General features: G+C 37.7%; 1 protein-coding gene across 1 annotated transcript in view; it reads right to left on the minus strand.

The window, feature by feature from the left end:
* The window catches only part of FRAS1 (Fraser extracellular matrix complex subunit 1), a 429,797-nt gene that overhangs the window by 105,666 nt on the left and 296,530 nt on the right, over positions 1-27,601 (minus strand). Inside the window, exons 30-35 of the mRNA XM_019466685.2 lie at positions 27,094-27,247; positions 20,207-20,385; positions 15,325-15,441; positions 6,913-7,027; positions 4,255-4,392; positions 2,098-2,130 (exon numbers count right to left, since the gene is read on the minus strand). Coding sequence (XP_019322230.2) covers positions 2,098-2,130; positions 4,255-4,392; positions 6,913-7,027; positions 15,325-15,441; positions 20,207-20,385; positions 27,094-27,247 — 736 coding nt within the window. The remainder of the gene's footprint in view (positions 1-2,097; positions 2,131-4,254; positions 4,393-6,912; positions 7,028-15,324; positions 15,442-20,206; positions 20,386-27,093; positions 27,248-27,601) is intronic.

Genomic DNA, 27,601 nt, shown 5'->3' on the forward strand with positions numbered 1-27,601 from the left:
TACATCACACTAAAAAGTTTCTGCACAGCAAAGAAAACCATCAACAAAACGAAAAGGCAAAGTACCAAATGGGAGAAGATATTTGCAAATTATGTATCTGATAAGGGGTTAATATCCGAAACATATAAAGAACTCATAAAACTCAATAGCCCCAAACCCAACAATCCAATTAAAAAATAGGCAGAATACCTGAATAGTCATTTTTCTAAAGACATAGAGATGGACAACAGGTACATGAAAAAATGCTCATCATCACCAATCATCAGGGAAATGCAAACCAAAACCACAAGGAGATATCACCTCACATATGTTAGAATGACTATTATCCAAAGGGCAAGAAATAACAGTGTGGGCTAGGATGTGGAGAAAAGAGAACCTTGTGCACTGTGGATGGGAATATAAACTAGTACAGGCTCTATGGAAAATAGTTCAAAGTTTCCACAAAAAATTAAAAGAGAAATACCTCATTATCCAGCAATCCATTTCTGGGTATTTATCCAAAGAAAATGAAAACACTAACTTGAAAAGAGATATGCACCCCATGATTATTGCAGCACTATTAACAATAGCCATGACATGAAGCAGCCTAAGTGTCCATTTAACAAATGGATAAAGAAAAGGTAGTATATATATGCAATGAAATATTATTCAGTCATAAAAAAGGAGAAACTCTTGCCATTTGCAATGACATGGACAGACCTTAAGGGCATTATGCTAAATGAAATAGGTCAGACAGAGAAAAGACAACCACCATATGATCTCACTGATTTGTGGGATCTAAAATAAACAAACCAGCAAATAAACAAAAAACAAAAAACCCAAGCTCCTAGCTAGAGGACAAATTGCTGGTTGTCAGAGGTGGGGTGGGGGCGGGGTATGAAATGAGTGAAGGGAGCCAAAAGGGACAAACTTCTAGTTATAAAAAAAGTCATGGGCATGTAATGTACAGCATGGCAACTACAGTTAATAATTCAGTATAGCATATTTGAAAGTTTCAAAGACAGTAAATGTAAAAGTTATACTAACAAGAAAAAATAATTTGTAATTATTTATGGTGACTGATGTTAACCAGATGTATGTACTGTTGTGATCACTTCGCAATATATACAAATACTGAATCATTCTGCTGTACACCTGAAACTAATATATTATATATCAATTTGTTATGTGTCTTATGTCAATTCAATCTCAATTAAAAAAACAAAAAACAATGATACAACAATGAAATTTACAACAAGTAAAAATCACAACACGTGTGATTTTTAACCCTCAAAAAAGGAAAGAAAGTCTGGGAGTTTGAGGGAGATGACTTTCTCTCTAACCAAAATTTATCCTACACGAAATATAATAGGACAGACATACAGATGGTTGATTCCAATGGAATAGTCAAACCCACCTAAACAGCAATTTCAGGATTCCAGCCAACCATCCTCATACCGGATCTAAACAAGAAAGCTTGTCCCTGTGTTGCTCCTCATAGATGCCAGGTCTGACTGTGCTTCTGCTTACTGGCACTCACCTTCTACTGCATTGTGAACTAAAGCTGGAATGCTGGGGTCTTCTACACACAGCTTTCATTTCCCTCCAGCAGCAAGGCATTCAATGAAAGGCTCAATTCAAGACTATATACAACCACTGCCCATTAGCTGAGTGTCACAGAGGAATGACTGTGCCAACCATTGTTCTGGGAGCTTTACATATATGCAATTATTAGTTATTGTCCCCACTGATGAGTGAGGCATTCAGGCATAGAGAGGTTAAGAAACTTTCCCAGAGTAGGCTGACCCTCGGGGCAGCCTCGAATCCAGAGGCTAACCTCTTAACCACTATTACCTCTCTTTAATAGATATTGGGATTGGTTGAAATGGGGCTTGAACAACACTAATCTTTCGGATATTTGATGGATTACTTTTTCTATGAATACAAAGTTACACTATTACTATTTAGTCATGTGATCATTTCAGAAAAACTTGTCTTATGTAACTTTTAAGGAGTTCTTAGAAAATAATGCAAGTAATGATGAAGGGAACAAAAAGAAAGGACTAATAAGGAAAGGAAAATTCCATTTTCTAATAAAATTGCTATTAAAATCTTCACCTGTGAAGTGAAATTTCACCGATTCAGGGAGACCTGAAAGAACAGAAAAGAGAAAATCAGTGTACTAAGCATTTTGGGATCAGAAATAGATGGAGAAGGTACAAAATATGGGGCAGAGGTTAGAAAAGGAAAGGATGTTTTAATCTAAATTATTATGGTTTAAGGAAAGATCACCCGGTCTTTTGTTAATATTATGTTGAATTTAATGGTGCCATCGCTAATTTTAAGTAACAAAAAGAACTGTAGAGTAGAATAATTTTATATCCCAGTAGTTAGAGTGATTTATAATACATTCATTCAGATTCCATTTTATCAGTACATAAAATCCTACAAATCAGTGAATGTGGGTAATGTCGTATATCACTGACAAGGCTCTTTGGTGGGTCAATTCCATCGTAGAATTGAGTGATGCCAGGGACATTGATTTACACATTGTAATGATGTGAGAGATTTATCTCATGGCATTTATCCCATAGATTACATAGGACAGGACTCTGTTCTCACTAAAAAGGCTTTAGGAACTTAGGCAAGTATAATAGGTATGGAAATAACTTCAACCATGGTTGACATGTTTTCTTTCCCCCTACTCCCAGGATATTTTGAGTTTCTTTGTAAAGTAGGTCTTGTCAAGTTAGAGAACCATGAACATTTTAATGGGCTATTAGTTATCCAGTTACTAAACACTGGGGATATTCCCTAGAGAAGAGGCCTATGCTCACGCTTAAATATTTTCAATATAATTGAAGAGTTAATCATTTTCTGGACAATTGCATTTAACATAAATAATGGAAAATATTATTTTAAATGTTTGCCATGATTTAAAATGTAACTCTAAAATTATTTAACCCGTGTTCAACTTACCATAGGAAATCACCAGCTGTTCTGTATGAATAAAGCTACTATATAAAAATAATATTCCATATTAATCATGTTATGTGGCACATACATCTTAAAGATCATAAGGAAACAGCATTCAAGATTCTAAAAATTCAAGATTTTTAGAATCATTCCAGATTCTATACAATACAGAAGTATTTACAAAACTCCTGCATTCTACTCAGCAGCTTTGATTACTGGGTCAAGGGGACAGATGAGGGATAGCAAAGATTAACTATCATGACTAGGTGGTAGGGCACAAAATGGCTCAAATTAGAAATTCAGCTATTCTTTCATTCAGTTTTCTCTTCCTTTAAAAAAGGTGGCTTCTATCAAATCCCAGCCCCAAATGTTGACTGCATTCTCCATTCCTGCATGGGACTTTCTCTGAGGTAGTAGGGGATGCTTCTCCCTAGATTCCTCTTACCCGCAGCCCATCCACCTGTGGCCTCCTCCTCAAATCCACTCACATCACTGTAGTCAAAGAGTTCCTTATAAAAAGCTATCTCCCCAGATCTTAAAACCTCCACTGTGTTCCTATTGTTCTTGGGATAAAGATCCCAAGGCTTATAGGGCCTCTAAGGTCTGTCCTCTATCTCTTCCTCCAGACTCATCCTTGTTCTGCTGTTCCGGACACATTGACCTTTTTTTTTTTTTTTTTAAGCCCCAGAATGCCACATTCTCTCCCTCTCCAGGGCCTCTTCACATGGAGTGTATGGCCTTCCTTTGGAAGTGTTCTCCCAATATCCCAACATGCACATTTAGGCTAATTAGCATCCACACGTCCCTCCACTGTCAATGCCTCCCTGAGTCAGCCACCATTGAACCCTCAGTATAGGTCAGTCTTGTCACTTCTAATTCCACCACTGAACATTTCTTCTTTCTATCCAGAGCTCTTCTCTTAGTCTACAATTAAACATTCATTACTGGGATTATTTCTCAAATTCTGTCTCCATACATAGATCCCAAAACTCAGCAAGAACAGGATTCATGTCTCTTTTTGCTCACCACTATATCTCCAAGACCCCACTGTATGTGATTGACACATAGGAGGTACAAATAAAGTTTTACTGAAAGCATTCCTGCATGCATGAATAAGAAAAATAATGACAAACTGAGCCCCAACTACATATTGGTCTACAAGTCTCAAGCTATTTTGAACAGCTATAAAGCAGTGTCACTAAACTGTCCAGAAGGACAACAAGAAGAGTTAGGGAGAACCTGCCATGAAGATCTACAAAGAGCAGTTTGGGTGCCTCAAAATAGAGAGGAAGGCATTACCAGCGAAGGAGAAGGCCATGATTTCCTGGAGATGAGGAGCTGCAGGGGGAGGACGGTACATGATTTTTCCCTGGTTAATATCTTCTTGCGTGAAATACCGGATTGGAGAGTGAGGCTGGTCCCTGTGTTCGATGATCCCTGGGGAGGAAGAGACTCAGAGTGAGCATGAACAGTAATTCTGATGGTTGACTGAATGACCAGAGCCATAAAGCTGCCTTTCCCACTGATGGGAGTCTTTTATACTTCAAGAACAATTGCTCTCTAGTTTCTCTTATCATACCATTCTCCAAGCATTCAGGAAAAGAGTGAGTCTAAAACCCAAATAGACTTTAATGGCATCTTTTAAAAAATGTTTAACTGAAGTATAATTGACATACAATATGATATTAGTTTCAGTGTACAACTTAGTGATTTGGCAATTATAGACATTATGAAATGCTCCCCACAATTAAGTATAGTTACCATCTATCACTATACAAAGTTATTACAATATTATTGACTATATTCCCTATGCTGTTGTTTTCATCCTGTGACTTATTTATTTTATAACTGGAAGTTTGTGCCTCTTAATCCCCTTTACCTATTTTTCCCATCACCCTACCTACCTCCCCTCCGGAAACTACCAGTTTATTCTTTGTATTTATGAGTCTGTTTGTGTTTGTTTGTTCATTTGTTTTATTTTTTAGATTCACACATAAATAAAGAGCATATGGTATTTGTCTTTCTCTGTCTGACTTATTTCACTTAGTATGATACCCTCTAGGTCCATCCATGTTGTGATGAATGGTAAGATTTCATTCTTCTATGGATGAGTAACATAACAATCCAGTGTGTGTGTGTGTGTGTGTGTGTGTGTGTGTGTGTATACATATCACATCTTCTTTATTCACCTATTGATGGACACCAAGGTTGTGTCTCTATCTTAGCTATTGTAAATAATGGTGCAATAATTATAAGGGTGCATATATCTTTTTGAATTAGAGTTTTTGTTTTCCTTGGGTAAACACCCAGAAATGCAATGATTGCATATAGTAGTTCTATATGATCAGGACATATTTAATTTTTTTGAGAAACCACCAGTGTAAATTGGTGACTGCACCAATTTACATTCCCACCACCAGTGCCCAAGGCTTCTCTTTTCTCCATATCCTCGCCAATACTCGTAATGTCTTACCTTTTTGATACTAGCTATCCTGACTTGTGTGAGGTGATATCTCATTGTGGTTTTGGTTTGCATTTCCCTGATGCTTAGTGATGCTGAACATCTTCTCATGGGTGAAACCCAAATAGATTCTTGACTAGGATTCATTGACTATAAACAATAGTAAGATGTAAATTACTGCCCCTAATATAACTCAGACTAGGTAATTCTCCACAAGTCATAGACATTGTACCATAATTACAAGATTCTCTTAATTGAGTTTAAGTTCAAAGGTCAAGGTTGCTGAGAAAATGACATAGACTGGTCTCCTGGTTAGGCTATAATGAGAACTTTCTCAATTTATGCCTTTTCTTCAGAAATACCTCAGTTTCTGTGATAATCTTTGGAAACAGTAACATGGATCATGACTATTCTAAGAATTGGATTTGCAATTATTATTCTGCTTGTGATAATGCTTTAGGGGCTAAAAAATTTTCCTATCATTTCTAAATTTCTCAGGTATAAAAATAATGCTGCTATGATCACCTTTCATGTCCTATCAACACTTTGAAAGAAGGACACATGTGAGAGTTGGTGTTGAACTAACTCAAGTTATGAGGGTCTGAGAGACCCATGCCATTCTCCAGAAGACAGCCCCGGCTGCTGGATGGAGAGAACTGTACCTTCTACCCTGGCAATGTAGGGAGAACAGCTCTTGCTGTGACTTAGCAGGTTTTAAAAAAAGTGAAGGATGACTTTTAAGAGTTTAATTTCTCTGGATTTTATCAAAAGGGTAATAAAATTTAATTTTTTATTTCTCCTGGGGGATTTGATGATGTGAAAAGACTTTCATCTAGGGCAGTGGTTGGTCTTGGGAAGGCAGAATTTGCCTTAACAGAAGCTAATCTCCTCTCCATGAGGGACAGCCACACTTCTGTTAGGGATAGGCTTATTAGTTAAGCCCGAAAGTAAGAAATCTAAAGGATGAAGACAGATGGCAGGGGCTTACCTTTCCTCTGACTATAGTTCCACATTTTCATTTTTCCCCATGGGTGAAGAGTAGCTTACCCAAATGGGAAAGGAATGGACTATGTATGGTTCAGCCCCTTCTGTGCTTTCTGGCAGAGCTCCTTGTCCTGAGCACATGCTCATTCTGGTCTGTTCACCTATCGTAACTTCACTGGGGCAGGATCTGTCCCTACAGACAGTGCTTGTCTGTCCAGTTCTGCCTGTATATGAGAGGGCACACTCAACCCAGTGACTGAGATTATATGCACACCATGTTCTCCAGCACAACTCTGTCATACCAATGCTGACACATTCATCCCCATCTGTCTGACCACAGTGTCTCTCTCTCAATTGGTCTTAAATTCAGAACAGGGGAGCAAAGGTATGAATAACTGTCACTCCTTAAATCCTCAACAAGTATATGCAGACAAAACTTCAGAGCTTTGAAGATAAGTCAACCATTAGATAACAACAGCATCAATCAAAAGATCATTTACTGTACATCTTACCTTGATTTGGATGCAGAGGTAAAGTGATATTATATATAATCTTTCCGCTTGGTCTCTCAGAGTTTACAAAAGAGAGGGAATGAGGCTGAATCACAGTCAGGCCATCTTCCCGAGCCTAAACAAAGTTTAAGGAGGAAGAAGAGCAAATGGTGTGATGAAAACAAAAGCCAGAGGGGGAAAAAAAAGCCTTATTAAAAAAGCAAAAGGAAAAAGCAAAACAAACAAACAAACAAAACAAAACAAAGGACCTCATTTTGGGCTTTTAAATTAATCACACACAGCAAAATTTTCTCTGAAAGTTCAGAAGAAGGATGTGGTATCTTGCACTGCAGATCTGTCTTGGCGTTAAGAACCTCCCAGGGTTATAGAACCTTCTTCTGGTTCTCTTGTACCCCAACTCTCCTCTCCCCTGCACTCTGCCAGGTTTGTGTCGGTGCATGTTGTAGGAGTCTCAATATGATCACTTTTCCCTAGTTTTGGAACTCATAGTGGTACATATTTGAAAATGGGGACACCTGGGTGGCTCAGTCCATTAAGCATTTGACTCTTGGTTCAAGTCATGATCTCATGGTTCGTGAGATCAACCCCACGTTTGGGCTTTGCACTGACAGCACAGAGTCTACTTGGGATTCTCTCTCTCCCTTTCTCTATGCCTCTCCTCTGTGTGTGCATGCACACACACATTCTCATTCTCTCTCTCTCTCTCTCAAAATAAACAAAAGAAAAAAAAAGAAAATGAGCCATCACAACTGGCTACTCTGCTATTCTGCTCTTCACAGCTGGGTCACTACATCTTTGCTCCTCTAACTTAATGAGCTAAGGTTGTATCTGGTAAGAAGCCCTCCCTAATCCCCCCCAGCTTTGCTAATGGGAACTGTGACCCAAACATCCTTCCTTCCTTCCTTCCTTCCTTCCTTCCTTCCTTCCTTCCTTTTTCTTCCCTTTTCTCCCTCCCACTCTCCCTCCCTTTCCTTTCCTTTCCTTTCCTTTCCTTTCCTTTCCTTTCCTTTCCTTTCCTTTCCTTTCCCCTCCCCTTTCCTCCCCTCCCCTCCCCTTTCCTCTCCTCCCCTCTCCTTCCTTCCTTCCTTCCTTCCTTCCTTCCTTCCTTCCTTCCTTCCAACAGTGGTAGCTTCAAAGGCCCAAAGATGAACTCACCTCAGACACCAAAGGAGTCTCATTATTTGAATTCAGAGATTTAACAATTATCTATTAAAGCACATAAAAATAGTCAATGTTTTCTTTGTCTCCATTGCACTATTCAAAAGAACTAGCTATTGCTTTTGGGGTATTTCTCAATACCCAACAAAGGGGTCGAGCAAAATTAATCAAAAGACCAATGTGTACATATTTTTTACTGTCCATTCACCTGTGTACAGCCATAACCCATCAATAGTGACAACGCTCAAAAAAAGAAAAAAGGGAAAAGAAAGAGATTTTGAATCTCATGACCAGGTATAACAGTGAGTTGGGGACAGCAGCAAAAACACAGAGTGGAGATGAGAAAAGGGAAAAGTGTATGAGCATGGGCCCCTTGCCTGGGTCACATATGCTGTTAACAAAACAGAACAAAAATATCCGGCTCATTGCAGGCTCTTCCTAACTGACCCCTGAAGGGTTAGAGTTTGACATGCTCTCCTGCTCTTTGAAGCTCTGCTTCTTGAAGAAGGAATTTCCCCATTTAGGAAAGGATTAAGTAGGGCTCAGTAATTCTCATGGAGGAGGGCGTGGTAGTCTTCCTTTTAACCGTGAAAAGATTGAAGGTTGCAGTTGCTTTGTAAGTGTCCTGAAGGCACGCATGTCCTGGGGAGAGGCAGCTTTGCAGGTTAGGACAACCCTCCTAGAGTAAAGAGTCATATTTCAGGCCACTGCTCAGGTCTGGAATGTAATGAGCAAGGAAAATAAGAATTACAAATAGCAGCTGGTCTCTCACCCTAAAATAAAACAAGTAAGGACAACAAATTAAAAATATATGCTCCATGTAAGGTGTTTACAGCCCATGCCTGTGTGCACACACCCATAAATGTATACATGTGTGGGCGCAGCAACATGGGCACAGAAGTGTAGACTCAGCACATTGTTCAGTACTATTTGCCACCTTTTAATCTCAAAACCATCAGGATAACTGAATGTTCTCAGAGTAGTAGGAGATATTTTTGAAAATCTAGATGTCCCTAAAATAAAGCAATAAGAAGAGGGAACGGAATAGGAGCATGGCTAAAGGGAAATATATTCCAGCCAAGATGACAGATAATTTATTATGGAATTTATTGTTACTATTTCCCTACTAATAGAAATAGGAACTAGGTAGAAAAAGGAAGAATTCGATTTTCTGAAGAAAGCAATATTGAGTCTGAGATATATCAAAGTATAATCAATTTTAATATTGGCTATTTGGAATGTTCAATATTTATCAATTAAACATAGTAAGAAATGAAAGATTAAATTTTATGGAAATCATTACAGAAGACACATTTTTATTAAGATATCTGTCAACAAAAGAAGATTACAGAATAATGGTTTTCATAATACCCATATTGCGTCTGAATATATCTAGAATCCAATTGCTTCTCCCCACTGCCAGCACCCTGTTGGGAGCCACAATTTCTCACCTGGATCATCACCAGGACAGCCTCCCTACTGCTCTCTTGCCCCACCTACCGTGTATTTCAACACAACAGTCAGCCAAGGAAGATTAGACCCTTGCTGCCCAAAACCCAGTAATGGCTCTCCATTTTGCTCTGAAAAAAAGCAAAGTCCCTACAATGGCCTGTGAGGACCTTGTAAGGTCTGCCCCAACTCCTCCCTCTGCCCCTCTCTCTGCTGCCCCCAACACACACACTTGACACATCAGTGAGTTTGACCAGATGACTGTCATTTTCACTCACTCTGCTCCAGCCATGCTGGCTACCTTGCTGTTCCTTGAACATCTAAGCACATTCCCAACTGGATGTCTCTGAACACATGGTTCCCTGGGCCTGGAATGCCTTTCCCTCAGGTGTCTGCTGGGCTATCTCCCTCACCTCCTGCAAGTCTTTCTTTAAACATCATTGTCCTAATAAAGCTCACCTCATTTAGAACTTCAACCTGGGTTTCTCCTGTTCCCACCACATTTCTGATCCCTCGACCTAGATCTACTTTTTGTTTTACCATAATACTTTCACTAACATACAACATATGAGTTACTTATTATTTTGTTTATTACTTATTGTCTATTCTCTCCTGACCTGCCAAGAGAATGGAAACTCCATGAGAACGTGGATTTTTGTTTGTTCATGGACAGATCCCAAGCACCTAGCACATGGCACATGGAAGTGCTTGATAACAATTTGTTGAGTGGATGAAAAATATCATTAGGAAAAGATTAAGCTAAGAAATAAAATAATGAAAATATTTTTGTAACAACTTAATTAAAAAAATATTTTCCATGGTCTTGCAATGTCATCTAAATAATTAGAGGGCCAAAACATTTTAACATGTAAGTCTTAGCAAAGTATATGTGACTTAAATCTTTAAAAATCCCTAAGTCAGGATTTATAAACAACATTATCATTTCAGCCTCCATTAAAAGCAAGACCACTTTCCCATGTTGACTGTCATAAAACCAAAGCAGCAATGCTCATGGCTGGCCTGAGAAATTATGAGGATGAGATGAGTAAAATGGAGGTTTTACAAGAAGCCATCTTCTCACATAGTTTAGTTCGGACAAAATTAATTCATTCACATATTCATGTGGAAAATATTCAGTAAGAACCTAATATGGGAAGGTACCGAGCAAAGAACTGTGGCAGATGTAAGATGAATCAGATATAGATTCTTTCCTTAAGGATTTCCAGTTTTTAGTGAGGGAAGTTCATAAATAGCTCCACTGTACAAACTGCTAAGTAGCTTGAAAGGCTCAGATAAAGCACAGTAGGAATTCCAAGGATAAAGAAACATTTCTAGAAATTGCAGATAATGATTTTATTAGTGTTTGAAGGGTCTCAAGAAAAAACACGGACACATAAGCCCGCAGCCAGAAAACAAATACAGCATGCCTAGACTTGAGTCTACACGACAAGGGATCAGCTGTTCCAACTGAATCCTTGCTAACCCCAATAAGAGTGGTTTTAAGAGACCTCTTGTTACAGCAATCACTGGAAACAAATGGAACTAGAAAGACTTGTTCGAGGCCTTTTTCTTAGGTCGTGACCTTGGGAAACCCAACTCTGAGTAGCACAACCATTTGAAAAAAGGAAGTAAAAAATATTCTGTCTTTCACATTAAGAGATAAAAGAATTTTCTTCCCCCTTAAGAGAGGAAATGGAAATAGGATGTTCAAAGTGTGTGTACGCATGTGCATACACATATGATTAAATTATTTGAATTTGAAAGTGATACAGTTTAGGGAGTCATTAGCTATGTGAAAATAGGTCTGAAAATGATTCATTTAGTCAACAAATATTTACTAAGCAGCTACTTTCTATAAGCCATTGTGCTAGATGCTGGGGAAGATACCAAGATTAATTAGTCAAAGATTTTGCCCTTAAAGATCTTCTAAGTCAAGTAGTGGATGATTAGTTGGAAGACTGAACTGATATAAATCTATTAACTTATTTGCTGAATCTCACACTGTGCTATGCTATTATTGGTAAATATGCGTGTTTACAGATCTCCCTGCCCAAATATGATATATATCCCAAATATACATATCTCACATGTTTATATATATATATGTATATATATGTGTATGTGTGTGTATGTATGTATATACATATATAAACATACATACATACACATACACATATATATCTTATAATATTATACATATATGTATACATCTTATATATGTATGTATGCACATACATCTGGTGGAACATCACAAACAAAATTCTAAGGATCTTATATTTGATGAAGGAGAGTATTACAGAAAGGCCACAGAACAAATTTCCATTTAGGCAGGTATTTGTTTATGTTGCTTTTCACTCTATATAATCTCCCTGCGGAATCTCAGGCCCAAGGATTAAACCACTATCCACCATTAATGATTCTCAGAGGTTTATCTCCCACCGAGAATATGTTTTGCCAGCCCTTAATAGGCACACATTTTATAAGCACATCCCAAACCGAACTCATCATATCTTCCACCTCTCCCCCTTGCCCTGAAGTCCCCATACATTCCTAATCTTTATGAATGGCATCTTTACATATTCAGCAACTGGGCTGTTTTGCTCTCTTCCTGTATCTAATTAACCACTATGTCTCTAAATATCTTTTAATCTCTATTTTTTTTTTTTTTACCATCTTAACCACTTTAGGTGCACAGTATAGTAGTGTTCACTATATATGTATCATTGTGGAACAGATTTCTAGAACTTTTTCATCTTACAAAACTGAAACTCTATATCCACTGAACAAAAACAACTCCTCTTTGCCCTCTCCCTACCTCTACCCCCTCCCACCTCTGCAGGGGCAACTATCATTCCACTTTCTGTCTCAAAAAGTTTTACTACTTTAGATAGCTCATATAAGTAGAATCGTACAGTATCTGTCCTTTTGTGACTGGCTTATTTCACTTTGGATAATGTCCTTAAGGTTCATACATATTGCAGCATGGCAGGATTTCCTTCTTCTTTAAGATTGAATAATATTCCATTGTTGTGTATACCACATTTTCTCTATGCATTTATCTGCTGGAGGGCATTTAGGATGCTTCTGCCTCTGAGCCATTAGGAATAATGCTGCAATGTACATGGGTGTGCCAGTATCTCTTTGAGATCTCACTAACTGTTAATGTTCATCGCCACTGCCCGTGGTACATGCCACTAACTCTTCATGTTCTAGATGACTGCAACAGCCTATTTCTTGACCAATTTGTTCTCTGTTTGGACCCCATGTGGGTGTTCTTTACCCTACAGCCAGAATGATCTTCCTAAATTGAAAATCTGATCATGCCCCCTCTCTGCTATGAATTCTTCAACATCCTACTTGCCCCAACAGCCTCTCAGAACAAAATGGAAACTCTTCATCTTATCTGTAAGATCCTCTATGATCTGACTCTCATTTCTTGTTTCTTTTTCACCTAGAGATTTATGCTCTGGCCAACTGAACTCTCTGTAATTCCTCAAACATGTCATGTTCTCCTGTTTCTCCAACTTTTTTCACCTGCTGCTCATCTGCCTCAAACGAATTTCCCCATATTTGCAGTCTAGATAAATGGGGTTTCAAGTAGGGTGAGCAGAGCAGAAGCAACAGTATCACCCAGAAACTTGTTGGAAAGGCAAAGTCTCAGCCCTGTACTAGATCTACTGAACCAGAAAACTCTGGGGTGGGCTCCAGCAATCTGTGATTTAACAAACTGTATAGGTGATCCCAATGCAGGCTGAGGTTGAGACCATGCTCTAGACATAATTTACACGTCAACCAACTCAGTTCACCTCCAAGAGGAAGCTTCGATGACCTCCCCCATGCCTTACCGAACTAGGTGTCTCCTTATTTGCTTCAATATTGTGACTCTGCTTGCATATCACATCATGGCATTTATCGCTATATTCTCATTGCTTACTTACTTGCGTGTTTTAGACTCTAATTTCCACACTGAACTTCCAATATGTTCCACAGCACTTGGGATAACTTAGGGGCCCAAAAGTGTTTATTTGAATGATTGATTGATTGGAGAGGTGGACTCCTACCCTTAAACACATATATGAATATACCATATATTTATTTAGCATATGAATATATATATATATATTCATATATATATATATGAATATATATATATGATATATATATATATTCATATATGATATATATATATGATATATATATATGATATATATGATATATATATATATGAATATATATATATATATTCATAGTGTATTTACAAATATGTATAAAACTTGTGTGCTTAGATGAGTCTAAGTCACGGAATAGAAAATGTCTTTTTATCACAGATTATAAGTATATCCTATAGTAATGGCTCTCATTAATATCATAAGAATTTCAAACTGTATGTTTTAAGGGATAAAGAGTGAGCTAATCACATTTTACAGTAAACTCACCTTTGTGATATCCTAAATTACACGGGACAGATCTAATTTACAAACATGCAACCTGAGACCCTAAAGGTTAAGTAACTTGAGAAGTCTCTAGAGTCCACAACAACATAGTGGGAATGGCGCCATCTTCATTGGCTCCTGGCCCATTTTTTCCCTCTAAACTCCAAACAACAGTGCATTAGCATTTGGCAAGCAATGCATATGCACATTTTTCTTTACACTTTAGAGAAAATTCTGATCCAAGTTCCTTCAGTCAGAATGATGAATTATAGACTTTATAGTGCTGCTGAATTATGATTTCTTTAAATTATGGTTTATGGTGGAAATGCCGATACCAGCTATTCATTAAAAACTTTCTGTTTCCCCCTTTATGTCTCTGTCATGCCCCAGACCCATAATTTCTAAAACTATAGCTGCTCTCTTTGTTGTGGCTCAGGGCTGATACACTGCTTTGGGGTGTAATTATGTGGGTGCTAACTAAAATGTGAATCCTTAATGATTAATTTATAAGATCTTATATGCTTGTGGCTCTGTCTAGAACAGGGGTTCTGGCATTACATATCCACTGGATATAGGGTTACAGTGGAGTTACTAATTGTCTGAACTAAGCTTCATGTACTAATTTAGCTGTCACCTTGCTTCAAACTTTTCCACATGCCCACACTCCTTCCTACACGGCACACGAGAACTTCTGCGATCTAGCTCACGAACCTCCACATCCTCACTACTCCTCCTCTGCCTCCCTAATTTCTCGGGTCTTACTGAACTATTTGCAGTTTACCCAACCATCATACTGTTTTTCACCTCTGTGTCTTTGCATGTGCTGTTCTTAAATCTGGAAGTGCTCTTTACCATCACCTCTCCATTCCTCCCAACCTGCCCCCCAAACTTTCACTTAGATAACTGCTACTTATTTGTTTGGATTCAGCAAAGACATCACCTTCTCCAGGAAACTTTTATGATAAAAAAACAAAAACAAAAAGACTTCTAATAGGGCTTCTAAAATATAGAGTGGCAGTTTCTCCAACTAGATGGAGACATAACTGACTGAACAATTATACCCAAACGGTATTGATTAAATCTATACTACCCTGAAACTCCTTCCAACTACTGTGACCATCTGGATGCTGTAAAAAGGACAGAAGCAATGGATGGGAGGTTGAGGTGGATTCCATGTAACCTTACTTTCGCTCTGGAATTTTAGGTTTCTTTTTCAAGTCAATGAGAAATGTGACATCAGGGCTGGTTATTGTTGGCCCCAGTGTCTGCGTTCTGAGCCAGGCATTTGCCAGATACAAAAGCAGGACACTCCTTCAAACCCATCAGCATGCCTCCTCCAAGTGGAAACCATAGGCCGTCCCACCCAACTCACGGTCATATGGAGAGATGCTCCCAGAGAGAGTTTAGGTGCGTCAGGTGTCTGTGGTAAGATCGCGATGTTGAATATGCGGCTCTCGAGATGCGTGTGGGCTTCTGTGGCACTGGACACCTGAAAAGAAATGTCATGCTGGTGAGCCTCTTGTCCTCAGTTCGGCAGAGTATGTTTGTGCATGTTTGTTTTTCCTCCTTTAAACCATCTGTCTTTAAATTCTATGTGCTCTTGCATTTTCATTTTCATTTTGCTCTTCATATTTTAATATTAATGTTTTCCTGATTACAAAAAATGTAATCATTTTAGGCAGTTCTAAAAATGCAGGGATATCCAAATGAGAAATAAAAAAAAAATCTAGAACGTCACTAAGTAGAAAGAGTAGTTCTTAACCTATTGATGCATTTCAGGTTAATATATTTTCTATGTGTATGTGAAACTTTATATGCGATTATGTGCTCTCTAAATTTTATTTTATTTTATTTTTATATTTTATTAAAATTAAAAAAGATTTTTTAATGTTTTTATTTATTTTTGAGACAGAGAGAGGCAGAGCATGAGCAGGGGAGGGGCAGAGAGAGAGGGAGACACAGAATCTGAGCTGTCAGCACAGAGCCCGATGCAGGGCTCGAGTTCATGCACTGTGAGATCATGACCTGAGCTGAAGTCGCATGCTTAACTGACTGAGCCACCCAGGCGCCCCTCCAAATTTTAATCTAACATAATACTATGATGTTTTGTTATATCATTACTCATTCTTGAAAACATAATTTTTGATAGCTACATGTCTCATTACGAGCATATTTAACACATGTTCTATATGGGACTTTTTATTCTACTTCTTCAATTTTTTCCCAGCACAGATATGTACACCTAGATTAGAAATGATAAATCTCAGCTTCATCATCATAAGGTGTAATTAATAACAATTACAATTAGAATAGTAGTCACAAAATGGGGCGCCTGGGTGGCTCAGTTGGTTGAGCATCCGGCTTCGGCTCAGGTCATGATCTCACGGCTCGTGAGTTGGAGCCCTGCGTTGGGCTGTGTGCTGACAGCTCAGAGCCTGGAGCCTGCTTTGGATTCTGTGTCTCCTTTCTCTCTGCCCCTAACCCACTCACATTCTGTCTCTGTCTCTCTCAAAAATAAATAAACATTAAAAAAAATTTAGAATAGTGGTCACAAAATCAACGTTTTCTTGCTTCAAAAACGCTAAAAAAATTATGCTTTGCCTACTCAGCTAGCTCCTCCCCTCCCCCAATGCTTCTAAGCTGCCCGCTTAAACTCCCTCTCTCTGTTTTCTGTTCTACTTTAGGCTTGTCACAAGAGTTGCTAAGGCCTGTATGGTCACGTGTAGTTGCATTAATTCCAGATGAGAGGGGGCAGGGTTCTGTCAATTCTAAGGAAAAAGGCAGGAATGGCAGTCTTTTCTTTATGTCTTCTGAAGTTGTGCCCAACAGAAAAACCGTCTTCTCGGTATCTTGATCACATCAGATGCCTGGAGATCAAGTTTCAGAATATCTTCTTCAAAATCTATGGGATTTTCTTTAAATATCCCCAGTAGTGACAGTATATCATTCTTTGGTGTGTTTTCAAGAAGATACCTTATAGTGCGTCATTACTAGTAATAGTAATGAAACAGCTATAATTTGCTGAGCATCTCCCATGGGCTTAGCACTATACTACCTACTTTTCAAAAGTTCTCTTACCACTTACAAAGTTGATATTATCTCCTATTTTAAGACGAGGAAATGGAAGGCCAAATAAGTTAAGCAAGATATCACAGTCATAAAGTCAATAAGGGTCAGTATTCAAACAGGTCGGAAGGTTCATGATCTTCCTACTGACCAAGATGGCTCAATTTGGAAGCTTTCAAAACTTAGAAGAGGGGAAAATATACTTTATCTCTTGAAGAAAAAGAATGGAACACTGCACAGGTAGTGAAATGTGGACACATTACTAAGCAAGGGAATCAATTCTAGCTTCCTTAGTAAAGATATTGGTATGAAATATGTTGGTCTTTTCATACCACATCCCCTAAGGCTGTTTCAACGTGCTCTGAATACACCAAAACCAGAGTCCCTTCCCATGCCCCAAGTGACGCAAATGTGCGTGCTTTCTTTTCACTATGCCATGCTCTATTTTTAAATGCCACTTGCATTACATAAATCCCAAGTTTTACGTGCAAAGTAACAGATGGCATGCCTTGATGGCTCATGACAGCACATCAACATTAAAATGGAATTAAATCCATGCAACTCATTGTATTGCATTTTCTGCTTTAAAGAAAGAAAAAAGAAGGGAAGAAAGAGAAGAATCATTAGAACAGCATCTTTTTTAGTTTAATTCTTTTAGGGACACTAAAATGATGAATGAGAGAAGTTTCAGCCATTTGTTTCAGTACATAGCTACAGTGTCTGTGTCATTTCAAATCAAAATATGAGGTAAGCCTATAAAACAATGAGACTTTAAAAGCACACCCAACTTTTTTATATCCAGGAGAACATAATCTCAGAGAGTTGTTTCACGCTTGCAATAAAGATGCTGTCAGTGTTGAAAATGCACTTTTTGGAATGCCTTCAGAGGGAGTTCACAAATCATGTAAGAAAACTGAGCTTGTTACTTCATAATTGCTCCGTTTTAACAAAAAATAATTACTACTCTTCTTACCAGACATGACTCTGACTGACTTTTGGCTCTTTGGTTATTTTTTAAAATCAGCTTCCAAAGAATGATATACTGTCACTACTGGGGATATTTAAAGAAAATCCCATAGATTTTGAAGAAGATCTCAAGTAGGAGTTCTAAACACATCATGAGTAAAATGTGTGAAGACTCTCTAAAGGGAACCACTTTCTAAGTAATAATGTTCAACTGGATGTCTTAAAGTCCAGTGAGTTTGTTTTAAAAAAAAAAAAGAGTAACTCTTGCTTTTTTATACCCATTTAGTAACCAAGTTGGAAAAGCAATCGAATATCATTTTTTGAGGACTGCAGAGTTCCCTGGTGCTAAACATGAAAACGTTAACTTGGGCAAAGGGCACATGAGGCTTGCTCACCCATTGGACCTACAGTGTGCTCGGTATAATCTCATTCTAATGGTTTCCAAGTTTCTTTCAATCTGCTCCCTGGAAAAGCACATCTTTTACACAATATAAATTAGGCAATAAAGATGTGTGCACCAGGCATCAGGAGGAGAATGGATGGTAATTTTAACAAGGTAAGCTATTGTGGCAGTTTATCCCCAACTGGATTCCTAGACAAAGGAAAAGTCTTAAACTCAGAGGGACTGTGACTCGGCTTTGGCTGATCATTACGAGTGCTTCTTTATATTTTCTCTGACACTTTCCCAAATTCCTTTCTGTACCTATGTTTAAACACTCTTTCTCAAAGTTTCTCATTCCTTTGCACTTTTATTCAATTCTTTATTTCCAAATTGCCCTTGACATAGGTTTGTCTAATTCTATTGGTCTTTCCAAAGATTCAGGTTTTGTATTCATTATCAATTCTCACATTTTATACTGAATCAATTCCTCTGCTTATCTCTATGAATTCCTTCCTTAGGTTTCCCTTGTGGTTCTCTACCTTCATTTAGCCCATTTATTTTCATGCTTTTTGCTCAATAATAAGAGCTTAAGGCCATCAATTTTCTTCTGAGTATTATTTTGTCCACATCATTTAAGTTTTGATAAGTTATTTCCTCCTCATCTTTTTAGAACTTGTAATTATTTAGGAGACTTTTAAAAATTCTAAATGGTTTGAATTTTCTGTTTACCTCTTTATTATTAATTTTAATTATATTTGATAATTGCCAGACAACGTGCCCAGGATAATTTCTTGTTCTTTAATTTATTGACAGCCTCCTTACGGTCTGTTTGTCTTAGTTTGCTCAGGCTACTATAACAAAAACACCATAAACTGAGTGGCTTATAAACAAAAGGAATTTATTTCTTGCAGTTCTGGAGACTAGAAGTCTGGATCAGGGGGCCAGCATGGTGGGGTTCTGGGTTGCAGACCACCAACTTATTGCGTACCCATGGTGGAGAGCACGGAAGGGGAGCAAGCTATCTTGTGACTCCCATAAGAGTACTAATCCCATTCATGAGAGCACAGCTCTCATGACTTCATCTAATCCTAATCACCTACCAAAGGTCTCATACCCATATACCATTGAATGGGGAGGGGGTAGGATTTCAAAATATGAATCTCAGGGGGACACAAACATTTAGTCTACAGCACTGGTATGTGACCAATCTTTATCAATGATAGCAACGAACCCACACATAGTGATAGTATTGTACGTGTATGTACTAACTCATTAAATCCTCATATAGTTCTATTTTACAGATGATAAAAATGAAACACAAGGATTTTGCCAAAGTAATCTTCCCAAAGTTGTATAGCTAGTGCAAGGTAAAACTGAAATATGAACCCACTGGGTTTGGCTGCTAAGTCTATGCTCTTATCATAAGATGGTAAATGTTCCAAAAACATTTGAAAAAAGAAATATTTTTTCCTCCATATGGCATTTTAATATTTTGAAAACATTTTTTTTCTAAACACTTCAACCATTATCTATTATAAACTCTTTGCTGTGGAATGAGTCTGTAGAGATAGTCTAAGACTGAATCAGCAGGTTAAAAAAATCTCTCAGTGCTATGAATTACATTTGTTCTTCCCCCAAATGTGATTTCCAGGCAACATAGAAAATGACCTGATTATTTAAAATAATGATGATGAAAAATAAATTAAATAAATAAAATAAAATAAAATAAAATAATAAAATAAAATAAAATAAAATAAAATAAAATAAAATAAAATAAAAATAATGGTGATGATTTTCCTCAGACCATCCTGACATCAGAAAAGTCAGCAGTAGAGGGTACCTGAAAGCGGAAGGAGTCACTCTGGGCTGGGACTCCCGAGTGCCTGTACCACACAATGCCTTCATTGATGTCTTGTTGGGTGAAGGTGCTGGTGGGGGTTGCTGTTCTCCCATCAGGCAGGTGCTGCCCTTCCTCCGTGGGGCTGTCTGCAGGCATATCAACCAGAAGGACCATCTCTCCTAGGAAAGCCACATCGTTAGTGAGGATCTCCCGTAAAAGTAAAAGTCAGTCAGAGCTCTCATCTCCTTTTCTACTACAATTTTTTTTCAACAGAAATTATGTACTTCTGTATTTTTATCTAAGGTGAAGGAAAGGAGGTTAACACAGAATTCAATAGACATCTTTGAATTCACCTTCACACACAGAATTCCCACTCTCTCAGCTAAAAAAAAGCTAGAAGTCATTCAAGGGCAATTCACGCATCAAGTTACTGACTTATATCAATTAAATCACATGAAATCATGAATATAGCAAACAAATATTCAAATACAGGGCATTGGATGGATTCATTCCTACCTACAACTTTCTATGTAACAGGAAATGCTTTTTAGCCAGGAGGTTTTTGATGTAAACACAATGGGAAATTTGAAAAAATTCAGAAAAATTATTATTATTATTATTAATTATTATTATTTATTTAAGAGAGAAAGGAGAGCATGGGTGGGGAAAGGGGCAGAGAGAGAGAGAGAGAGAGAGAGGGAGAGAGAGAGAGAGAGAGAGAGAGAGAGAATCTCTACGCTCATTGAGAAGCTTGATGGATGGCTTGATCCCATAAATCCTGAGATCCTGATCTGAGCCAAAATCAAGAGTTGGGTGCTCAACCAACTGAGCCACCCAAGCACCCCCCAGAAAAAATTATACTTGAGAATTCTGTACAATGAAAATAAGAATAACTGACACTGGGATGCAAAAGGCATGCACTGCATGAAGCACATTATGTGATGGTTCAAATCCAGCTCCATGTCCAGCTGCATGAGCTTTATTAGGCCTTTATAAGCCTCTCTATTCCTATCGGTAAAATGAAAATAATAGTACATACTTCATAGATACTTAAAAAGAATGTTAATCATCCTTATGTTATTTGATCCTTTGGAAGATGCTATTATTATCTGCATTTAAAGGAAGTTCTTTTGGCTTAGAGAAGTTCAGTAACTTGTTCAAATTCACAAATTGTACCTGTTAGAGCTGAGATTTGAATCTGAAGCTCATATTCTTGGTTGTGAAACTCTGTTACCAGTCATGATCATGTTGTGCTCACAGTCCAATATCTATCCTCCTAAATAACTCATTTCCTCCTCCATAATTCTTTAGACTTCATTAAAATTGTAGCAAGGAAACCTAAATCTAGACACCACCACCACCAATCTGTTTCTATTGCTTGTTTTTCACCTGGAGCTCCTATCTCCTTAAAGGGAGATTGCAAATACAGAGGTGCTATAGAAACAATTAAAGTTTCACAAGGATAATATGCCCTCGAGTGAAGACCAAACAGAAGAATAGATGAAATGCTGAAAACAGAAGCCACGTTTTCATGAAAATGCATCTAATAAAAAATCTGGAAGAAGACTCTCTACCACTCAGTTGGTAAGAGAAGTAGAAGAGGAGCGGGGAGAGGGAGGCAGAAGGAGACGGGAAGGTTCTCTAGTAAGATACCCAGATCTTAGTACACTAAGTATGCTAGACATATGGAACAACTGAAATCACACTTTGGTTACATGAGAGGAATTTTCTTACGTGAAGGAAATATTCCTTCTAATATTTATATACACCAAATTGAAGTTTAAAGTGAGCATAATATCCTGGATGGTGATTGAAATTCTAAAGTAAGAGAAAAACATCAATAGTCTTCTTTATAAAATCATGTGTAGAATCAACTCATTCTAGTTTCTTTTTGGTACTGTTTCTCATTTGTACTTAAGTCACAAATTCCATTAGCCATCTCTCCCCGGTTCAACCTCTGTTCATAAGATGATATCAATAAACATGCTTTTCCAGAATGTATACTGTTTATGAATGTGAGACAGTTGCAAAATATTCTGAAAGTAAATTTCTACAATGAAAATGTAGAGAGTAGAGAAACAGAAAATATTCAAATGCTAATATCCTAGCAATTTTTCTTTATAATAGAAAAACTAAGCAGAATTTTTCTAACAAGTCCTAATGAAATAAGCCTATTTTTCAGATTAAAAAAAAAACTGCCATGTTATGCAGATTAACAGGAATCATAGGATATTGGCTAATTCTATTAATTTCAATTCAGTTAATAGTCATCGAGTACCTGTTAGGTGCTAGCTATCACACTAGACCCTTCAGGGATGGGGATTCAAAGATGAGCAAGATGCCATTCCTGCCCCTGAGACCAGCCTCCTTAAGCAACTGGGAGCCACTGTGAGGTTTCTGTAGGTGAATGGCACAAACTGATTTAGAACACAGAACATATACGATCAGAATACAGGGAGCCTGTGAAAGTCCTATTAAAGAAGCTGGATTTTATTTTATAAAAATGGTAAAATAGTAATTAACATTTACACAGACAGTCTGATCAATTATGAGATGACTGAAAAATCCAGATGACTGATATGGTCCTGAACTAAGGCAACAGAAGTAAGATTGGAAAGAAATAAACAGATACAAGAGTCACTAAGTAAGTGGAAGCAACAGAACTTGACATTGTGTTGTGAAGATGAGAGATGGGGAGAGATGTGACAGGAAGGGCAGCAATGCCACCGATGGATGAGCAGGTTGGAGGAAGTTTAACACTGGGTCTGTTGAATACAAGGTGTCTTTGTGACAAGCCCAAGAGTAGCGAGGAACAAATATCAGTATTTTGTGAGGTTCACCCCAGTGAGGTGAGAGCTGTTGTGTAGCATGTCATCTCCACATTTATTATGACAAAAACAAGGAGACAACCTTAAATATATGAAAATCCAGGTTTATAAAACAGTGTAGGTTTAAAAAACAAGATATTCTGTACTTGGGATTTCCTTAATACTGAAGCCTATAGTTTAATCAAGAATTTTGAAGGGAAATTTTGATAGGTATTAAGAATTAGAATCTCATTGAATTATTGAAAATCCCATGAATTATTTTGGGATTGAGACAATTTGTATTAAAGCTTTCTTACCCAATGATAAATAATTTAGAGTTGGCAATGTGTTGGATTAAGTCGGATTTTCCCTCAAATGATACTCAAGTTACTTCATTAAAACCATCTCATTATGGGGCGCCTGGGTGGGTCAGTCAGTTAAGCATCCAACTCTTGATTTCAACTCAGGTCATGATCTCATGTGGTTTGTGATTTTGAGCTCGAAGTTGGGCTCTGCACTGACAGTGTGGAGCCTGCTTTGGATTCTCTGTCTCCACTCTCTGCCCCGCCCCCATTCACATTCATGCTTGCAATCACTCTCTCTCTCTCTCAAAATAAATAAATAAACATTAGAAAAGCCATCTCATTAAATTCACTTTCAAGCTTGTGAAGTAGCTAAAGGTACTAGTATTAATCAACTTGTCTAAACTAACATTTGAGAACAGTGATGAGTCTGCTGCAAGTGGTGGAACTTGGGTTCTGTATGCATTTACTACACAAGCAATTTACATTTGGTTCAGTTGCATGGTCAGGTCTCCACAAAAAGTCTAAAGCTCATCTGGAACATTCTAAAGTGATGAGGGAGTATATAAGAGCTGGGGTGGCAAGAGGGTAGGGGCTCCACAAATTCATACCACTGCGACAGACGGATGTAAGCAGATTGGTGTTGAGTGGGTTTCCAGTTCCCACCACCTTTTTCACTCTTGAGTGGTTGCTAACGTTAATGTGATTTGATTATTACTAATAGGGGGCTCTGGACACGCAGAAAGAGGATTATGTTCATAGGAAGAAGTTAATTAAGAGAGTTATAGTAGGAAAGGGTCACAGTCAAGCCTACATGGCATTTATCAAGCTGAAATTTAATTCAGCATTGTTCTGTTTAATACTTAAAGAGACTATTGGAATATTGGACTGTCTCTAGGAAATTAAATTTTTTGTCTTTTAATGATCAAGATAAAGGTAAAGAATTTAATACATCAAACGAGTCAAAGATTTTTAGAGCTGAAAAGGACTTAAACATTATCAAGCTTAAAATCAGTGGGTAAAAGAACACAAAGTTGAATAAGGTCTGTGGATTAATTAATAGCATTGTATCCATGTTGGCTTTCTGGTTTTGTTAATTGTTCTATTGTTCCATAAGATGTTAACGTTGAAGAAAGCTAGATTAAGGGTATTCAAGGGCTCTTTGTACTATTTTTGCAAATTTTCAGTAAGTCTAAAATTATTTTAAAATAAAAAGATAAAAAATTATCTAGCCTAACCTTTTAAAGAAACCTAAGGCTCAAAAGCATTCACTTGCCTTCCTCAAGGTTATACAACTATATATAATAAAAGGCACTCCAGCTAGAACAACTATTTCATAATTGTATCAATTCTTGGTTGAATCGTGTTTTTCAATGTCTTTGTTGACATTGGAATTACTTTTGAATTGCACAAAAGTTAATTTTTCTCCCCACTACAGAAAATATATAATTTTTAAAATCCAAGGACCCAGAAGAAAAAGAGATTATTATTCCTCTGCTATTTAACATGCCAAGAACATGTTTACTTTTAATGAATATCATTTTCATTTTAATTTTCAGGTTATCTATTTAGTTCTTTTAAAAAATCTACCTGCCTATGAGGTGCCTAGGTGGCTCAGTCGGTTAAGCATCTGAATTCTGCTCAGGTCATGACCTCATGGCTCTTGGGTTCAAGCCCTGCACTGGGCTCACTGCTATCAGCTTCAGATCCTCTGTCCCCCTCTTCCCCTCTAGCACTTGCTTTCTCTCTCTCTCAAAAATAAATAAATAAATAAATAAATAAATAAATAAATAAATAAATAAATAAACATTTGAAAAATATCTACCTGCCTTTTATTTTTATGGTATGTGGTTATTAAAGTTTTGATTCCTCTTTAGTATCTTTAAATCATTTTAAATATGCTTGTTTCATAGTTTGTTTTTTAAGTGTATTTATTTATTTTTTTTGAGGGAAAGGAAGAGAGAGAGTGCAAGGGGTGGGGCAGAGAGAAAGGAAGAGAAAGAATCCCAAGCAGGCTCGGCACTGTCAGCACAGAGGCAGATGAGGGGCTCAAACCCACGAAGCATGGGATTATGACTTGAGCTGAAACCAAAAGCCGCATGCTTAACGAACTTAGCCACCCAGGTACCCCTTGTTTCACAATTTTTATGATTGCTCCTTTATGAAATCCTTGGAGTTTTGATCATTTTGTTCATTTTTCTTATGATACTATGGATTATTTCCTCATCTGTTCTGTAATTTTGAATTCTGAGCTAATCTTCAGTGGTTTAGGCTGTGAGAATCTTGTGACCTGGAGTTGAGGGTGGACATTCCATAGCAGTTTCTACCAGTTTGTGTAAGGAACCCAAGAAGTATCATTGGCCTGAGATTAATATTCATATAACATCTCAGTTTTGGGTTTCTCAGACAACGTGCAGTGTAACTTAACTCAGGATCATCAGGAGAAACAGGCCTGGAGTTCTTTCTCTGCAGAATTTTTTACTTCACTCTGAGCCCTGGGAAACACAGATAGGTTTCTTTAACATCTCTCTGTGCTGGTGTGCTTCTTGTTTTCTCTTCTGTCTCTCTAAGTCAAAGTCTTTCCAGAGTCCAAGTTTTATGCAGGATCTTAACTTTCTGTCTTTGCACGAGCATTATATCTCAAGCCCCTGGGTTCCTGGAACACAAACAACCACCCTGAGGGAAGCTATTCCATGAGCTCATGCCTAGACTGGTTTAAGCTCCTTCTCTGTTTGTGACTTGGAGACTTCTTTCTCTTCTTGGAAGGTCAGGCAGTACCCTATAATTCTTTTTTTTTTTTAATGTTTATTTATTTTGAGAGAGAGAGAAAGAGTATGTATGTGGGGAACATGAGTGGGGAGGGGCAGAGAGAGAGAGAGAGAGAGAGAGAGAATCCCGAACAGCACAGAGTCCAACGCTGGGCTCAATCTCACAAACGTGTGAGATCATTATCTGAGCTGAAATCAAGAGTAGGAACACTCAACTGACCTGAGGCATCCAGGTACCACTGCCCTATAATTCTTATCTTGTTTCCAGCATTTCTAGATGATGAGGAGGAGGAGGACGAGAAAATTTTCAGGTTATCATATTGCACTATCTTTCTGGAAGTGGAAGTAACAATGGAGATCTTTAGAAATGTTTTTATGTAAAGCTTTTTTTTTTTTTTTTAAGTCTCAACAAGAAATCTGGTGATGTTCTAGAAGGGACATAAGGTGGAGTTTAAGAGCCTGAGCTTCAAAATTAAACTAATTAGCTATACATGCTTATATAAACTATATTTTAGCAAGTTACTTTCTCTGTAAAATTAAGTTGTTTTAAGACTTAAATTTTGGATTTCATATACACTAATATGTTTATATTACTTAGTGTACACCTGATAATGTGTGTATGAGTTATTTTGACTGTTCTGTTTAAATTTTTTTTAATGTTTACTTCTTTTTAAGAGAAGAGAGGGACAGAGACAGAACATGAGTGGGGGAGAGGCAGAGAACAAGGAAGATACAGAATCCGAAGCAGGCTCCAGGCTTTGAGCTGTCAGCACAGAGCCTGACGCAGGGCTTGAGCTCACAGACCGTGAGATAATGACCTGAGCTGAAGTTGGATGCTCAACTGACTGAGCTACCCAGGTGCCCCATTGACTATTCTGTTTAAATGAGATGTGTGAGGTATTAGAAAGTCAATTTCATTGGACTCACAACCTTGCTGTGTGGCATTGTACAAAAGCAAGTCCAAGACTACTGGATACAATGATGAAATCATGGCAAAGGAAAAAAGTTACCAAATTGGGGGTGGTCCTGTGTAATTTTGTAGATGATTTCTGAGGCACTGGCACCTGGAGCTTCCGCCTGTAAGATTCTATTGGTAATCTGCAGCATCCCACCTTCTGGAACCCACACCATTGAATTAGCCACGAGCCGAAGACCTCCATCATTCTAGAATAAGGAAAGAGTACAGAATTAGGTCCAAGCAAAATAAAAGAAAACATCAGCCCTTAAGAACATAAGTCGAAATGTACCATTGCTGCTAGTGATCATTTAATAAGAGAGATTCATAGCTTTGAAGTCATATTATGAACTATGTATGTGTATTACGTGTAGATATATGCATGTGTATGTATGTGTGTACATATCTTGCTTTTTCTTTTAACTTATAAGCAAAGAACTTATTTCATTCAGGAAGACTAAGTCTCTCCATTCCTTTCTTTCTTTTTTATTTTTAAGTTTATTTATTTGAGAGAGACAGAGACAGCATGAGTGGGGGAGGGGCAAAGAGAGAAGGAGACAGAG

This window comes from Panthera pardus, unplaced genomic scaffold (assembly GCF_024362965.1).
Source record: "Panthera pardus isolate Hobbes unplaced genomic scaffold, ASM2436296v1 HiC_scaffold_13, whole genome shotgun sequence".
Classification (NCBI taxonomy): domain Eukaryota; kingdom Metazoa; phylum Chordata; class Mammalia; order Carnivora; family Felidae; genus Panthera; species Panthera pardus.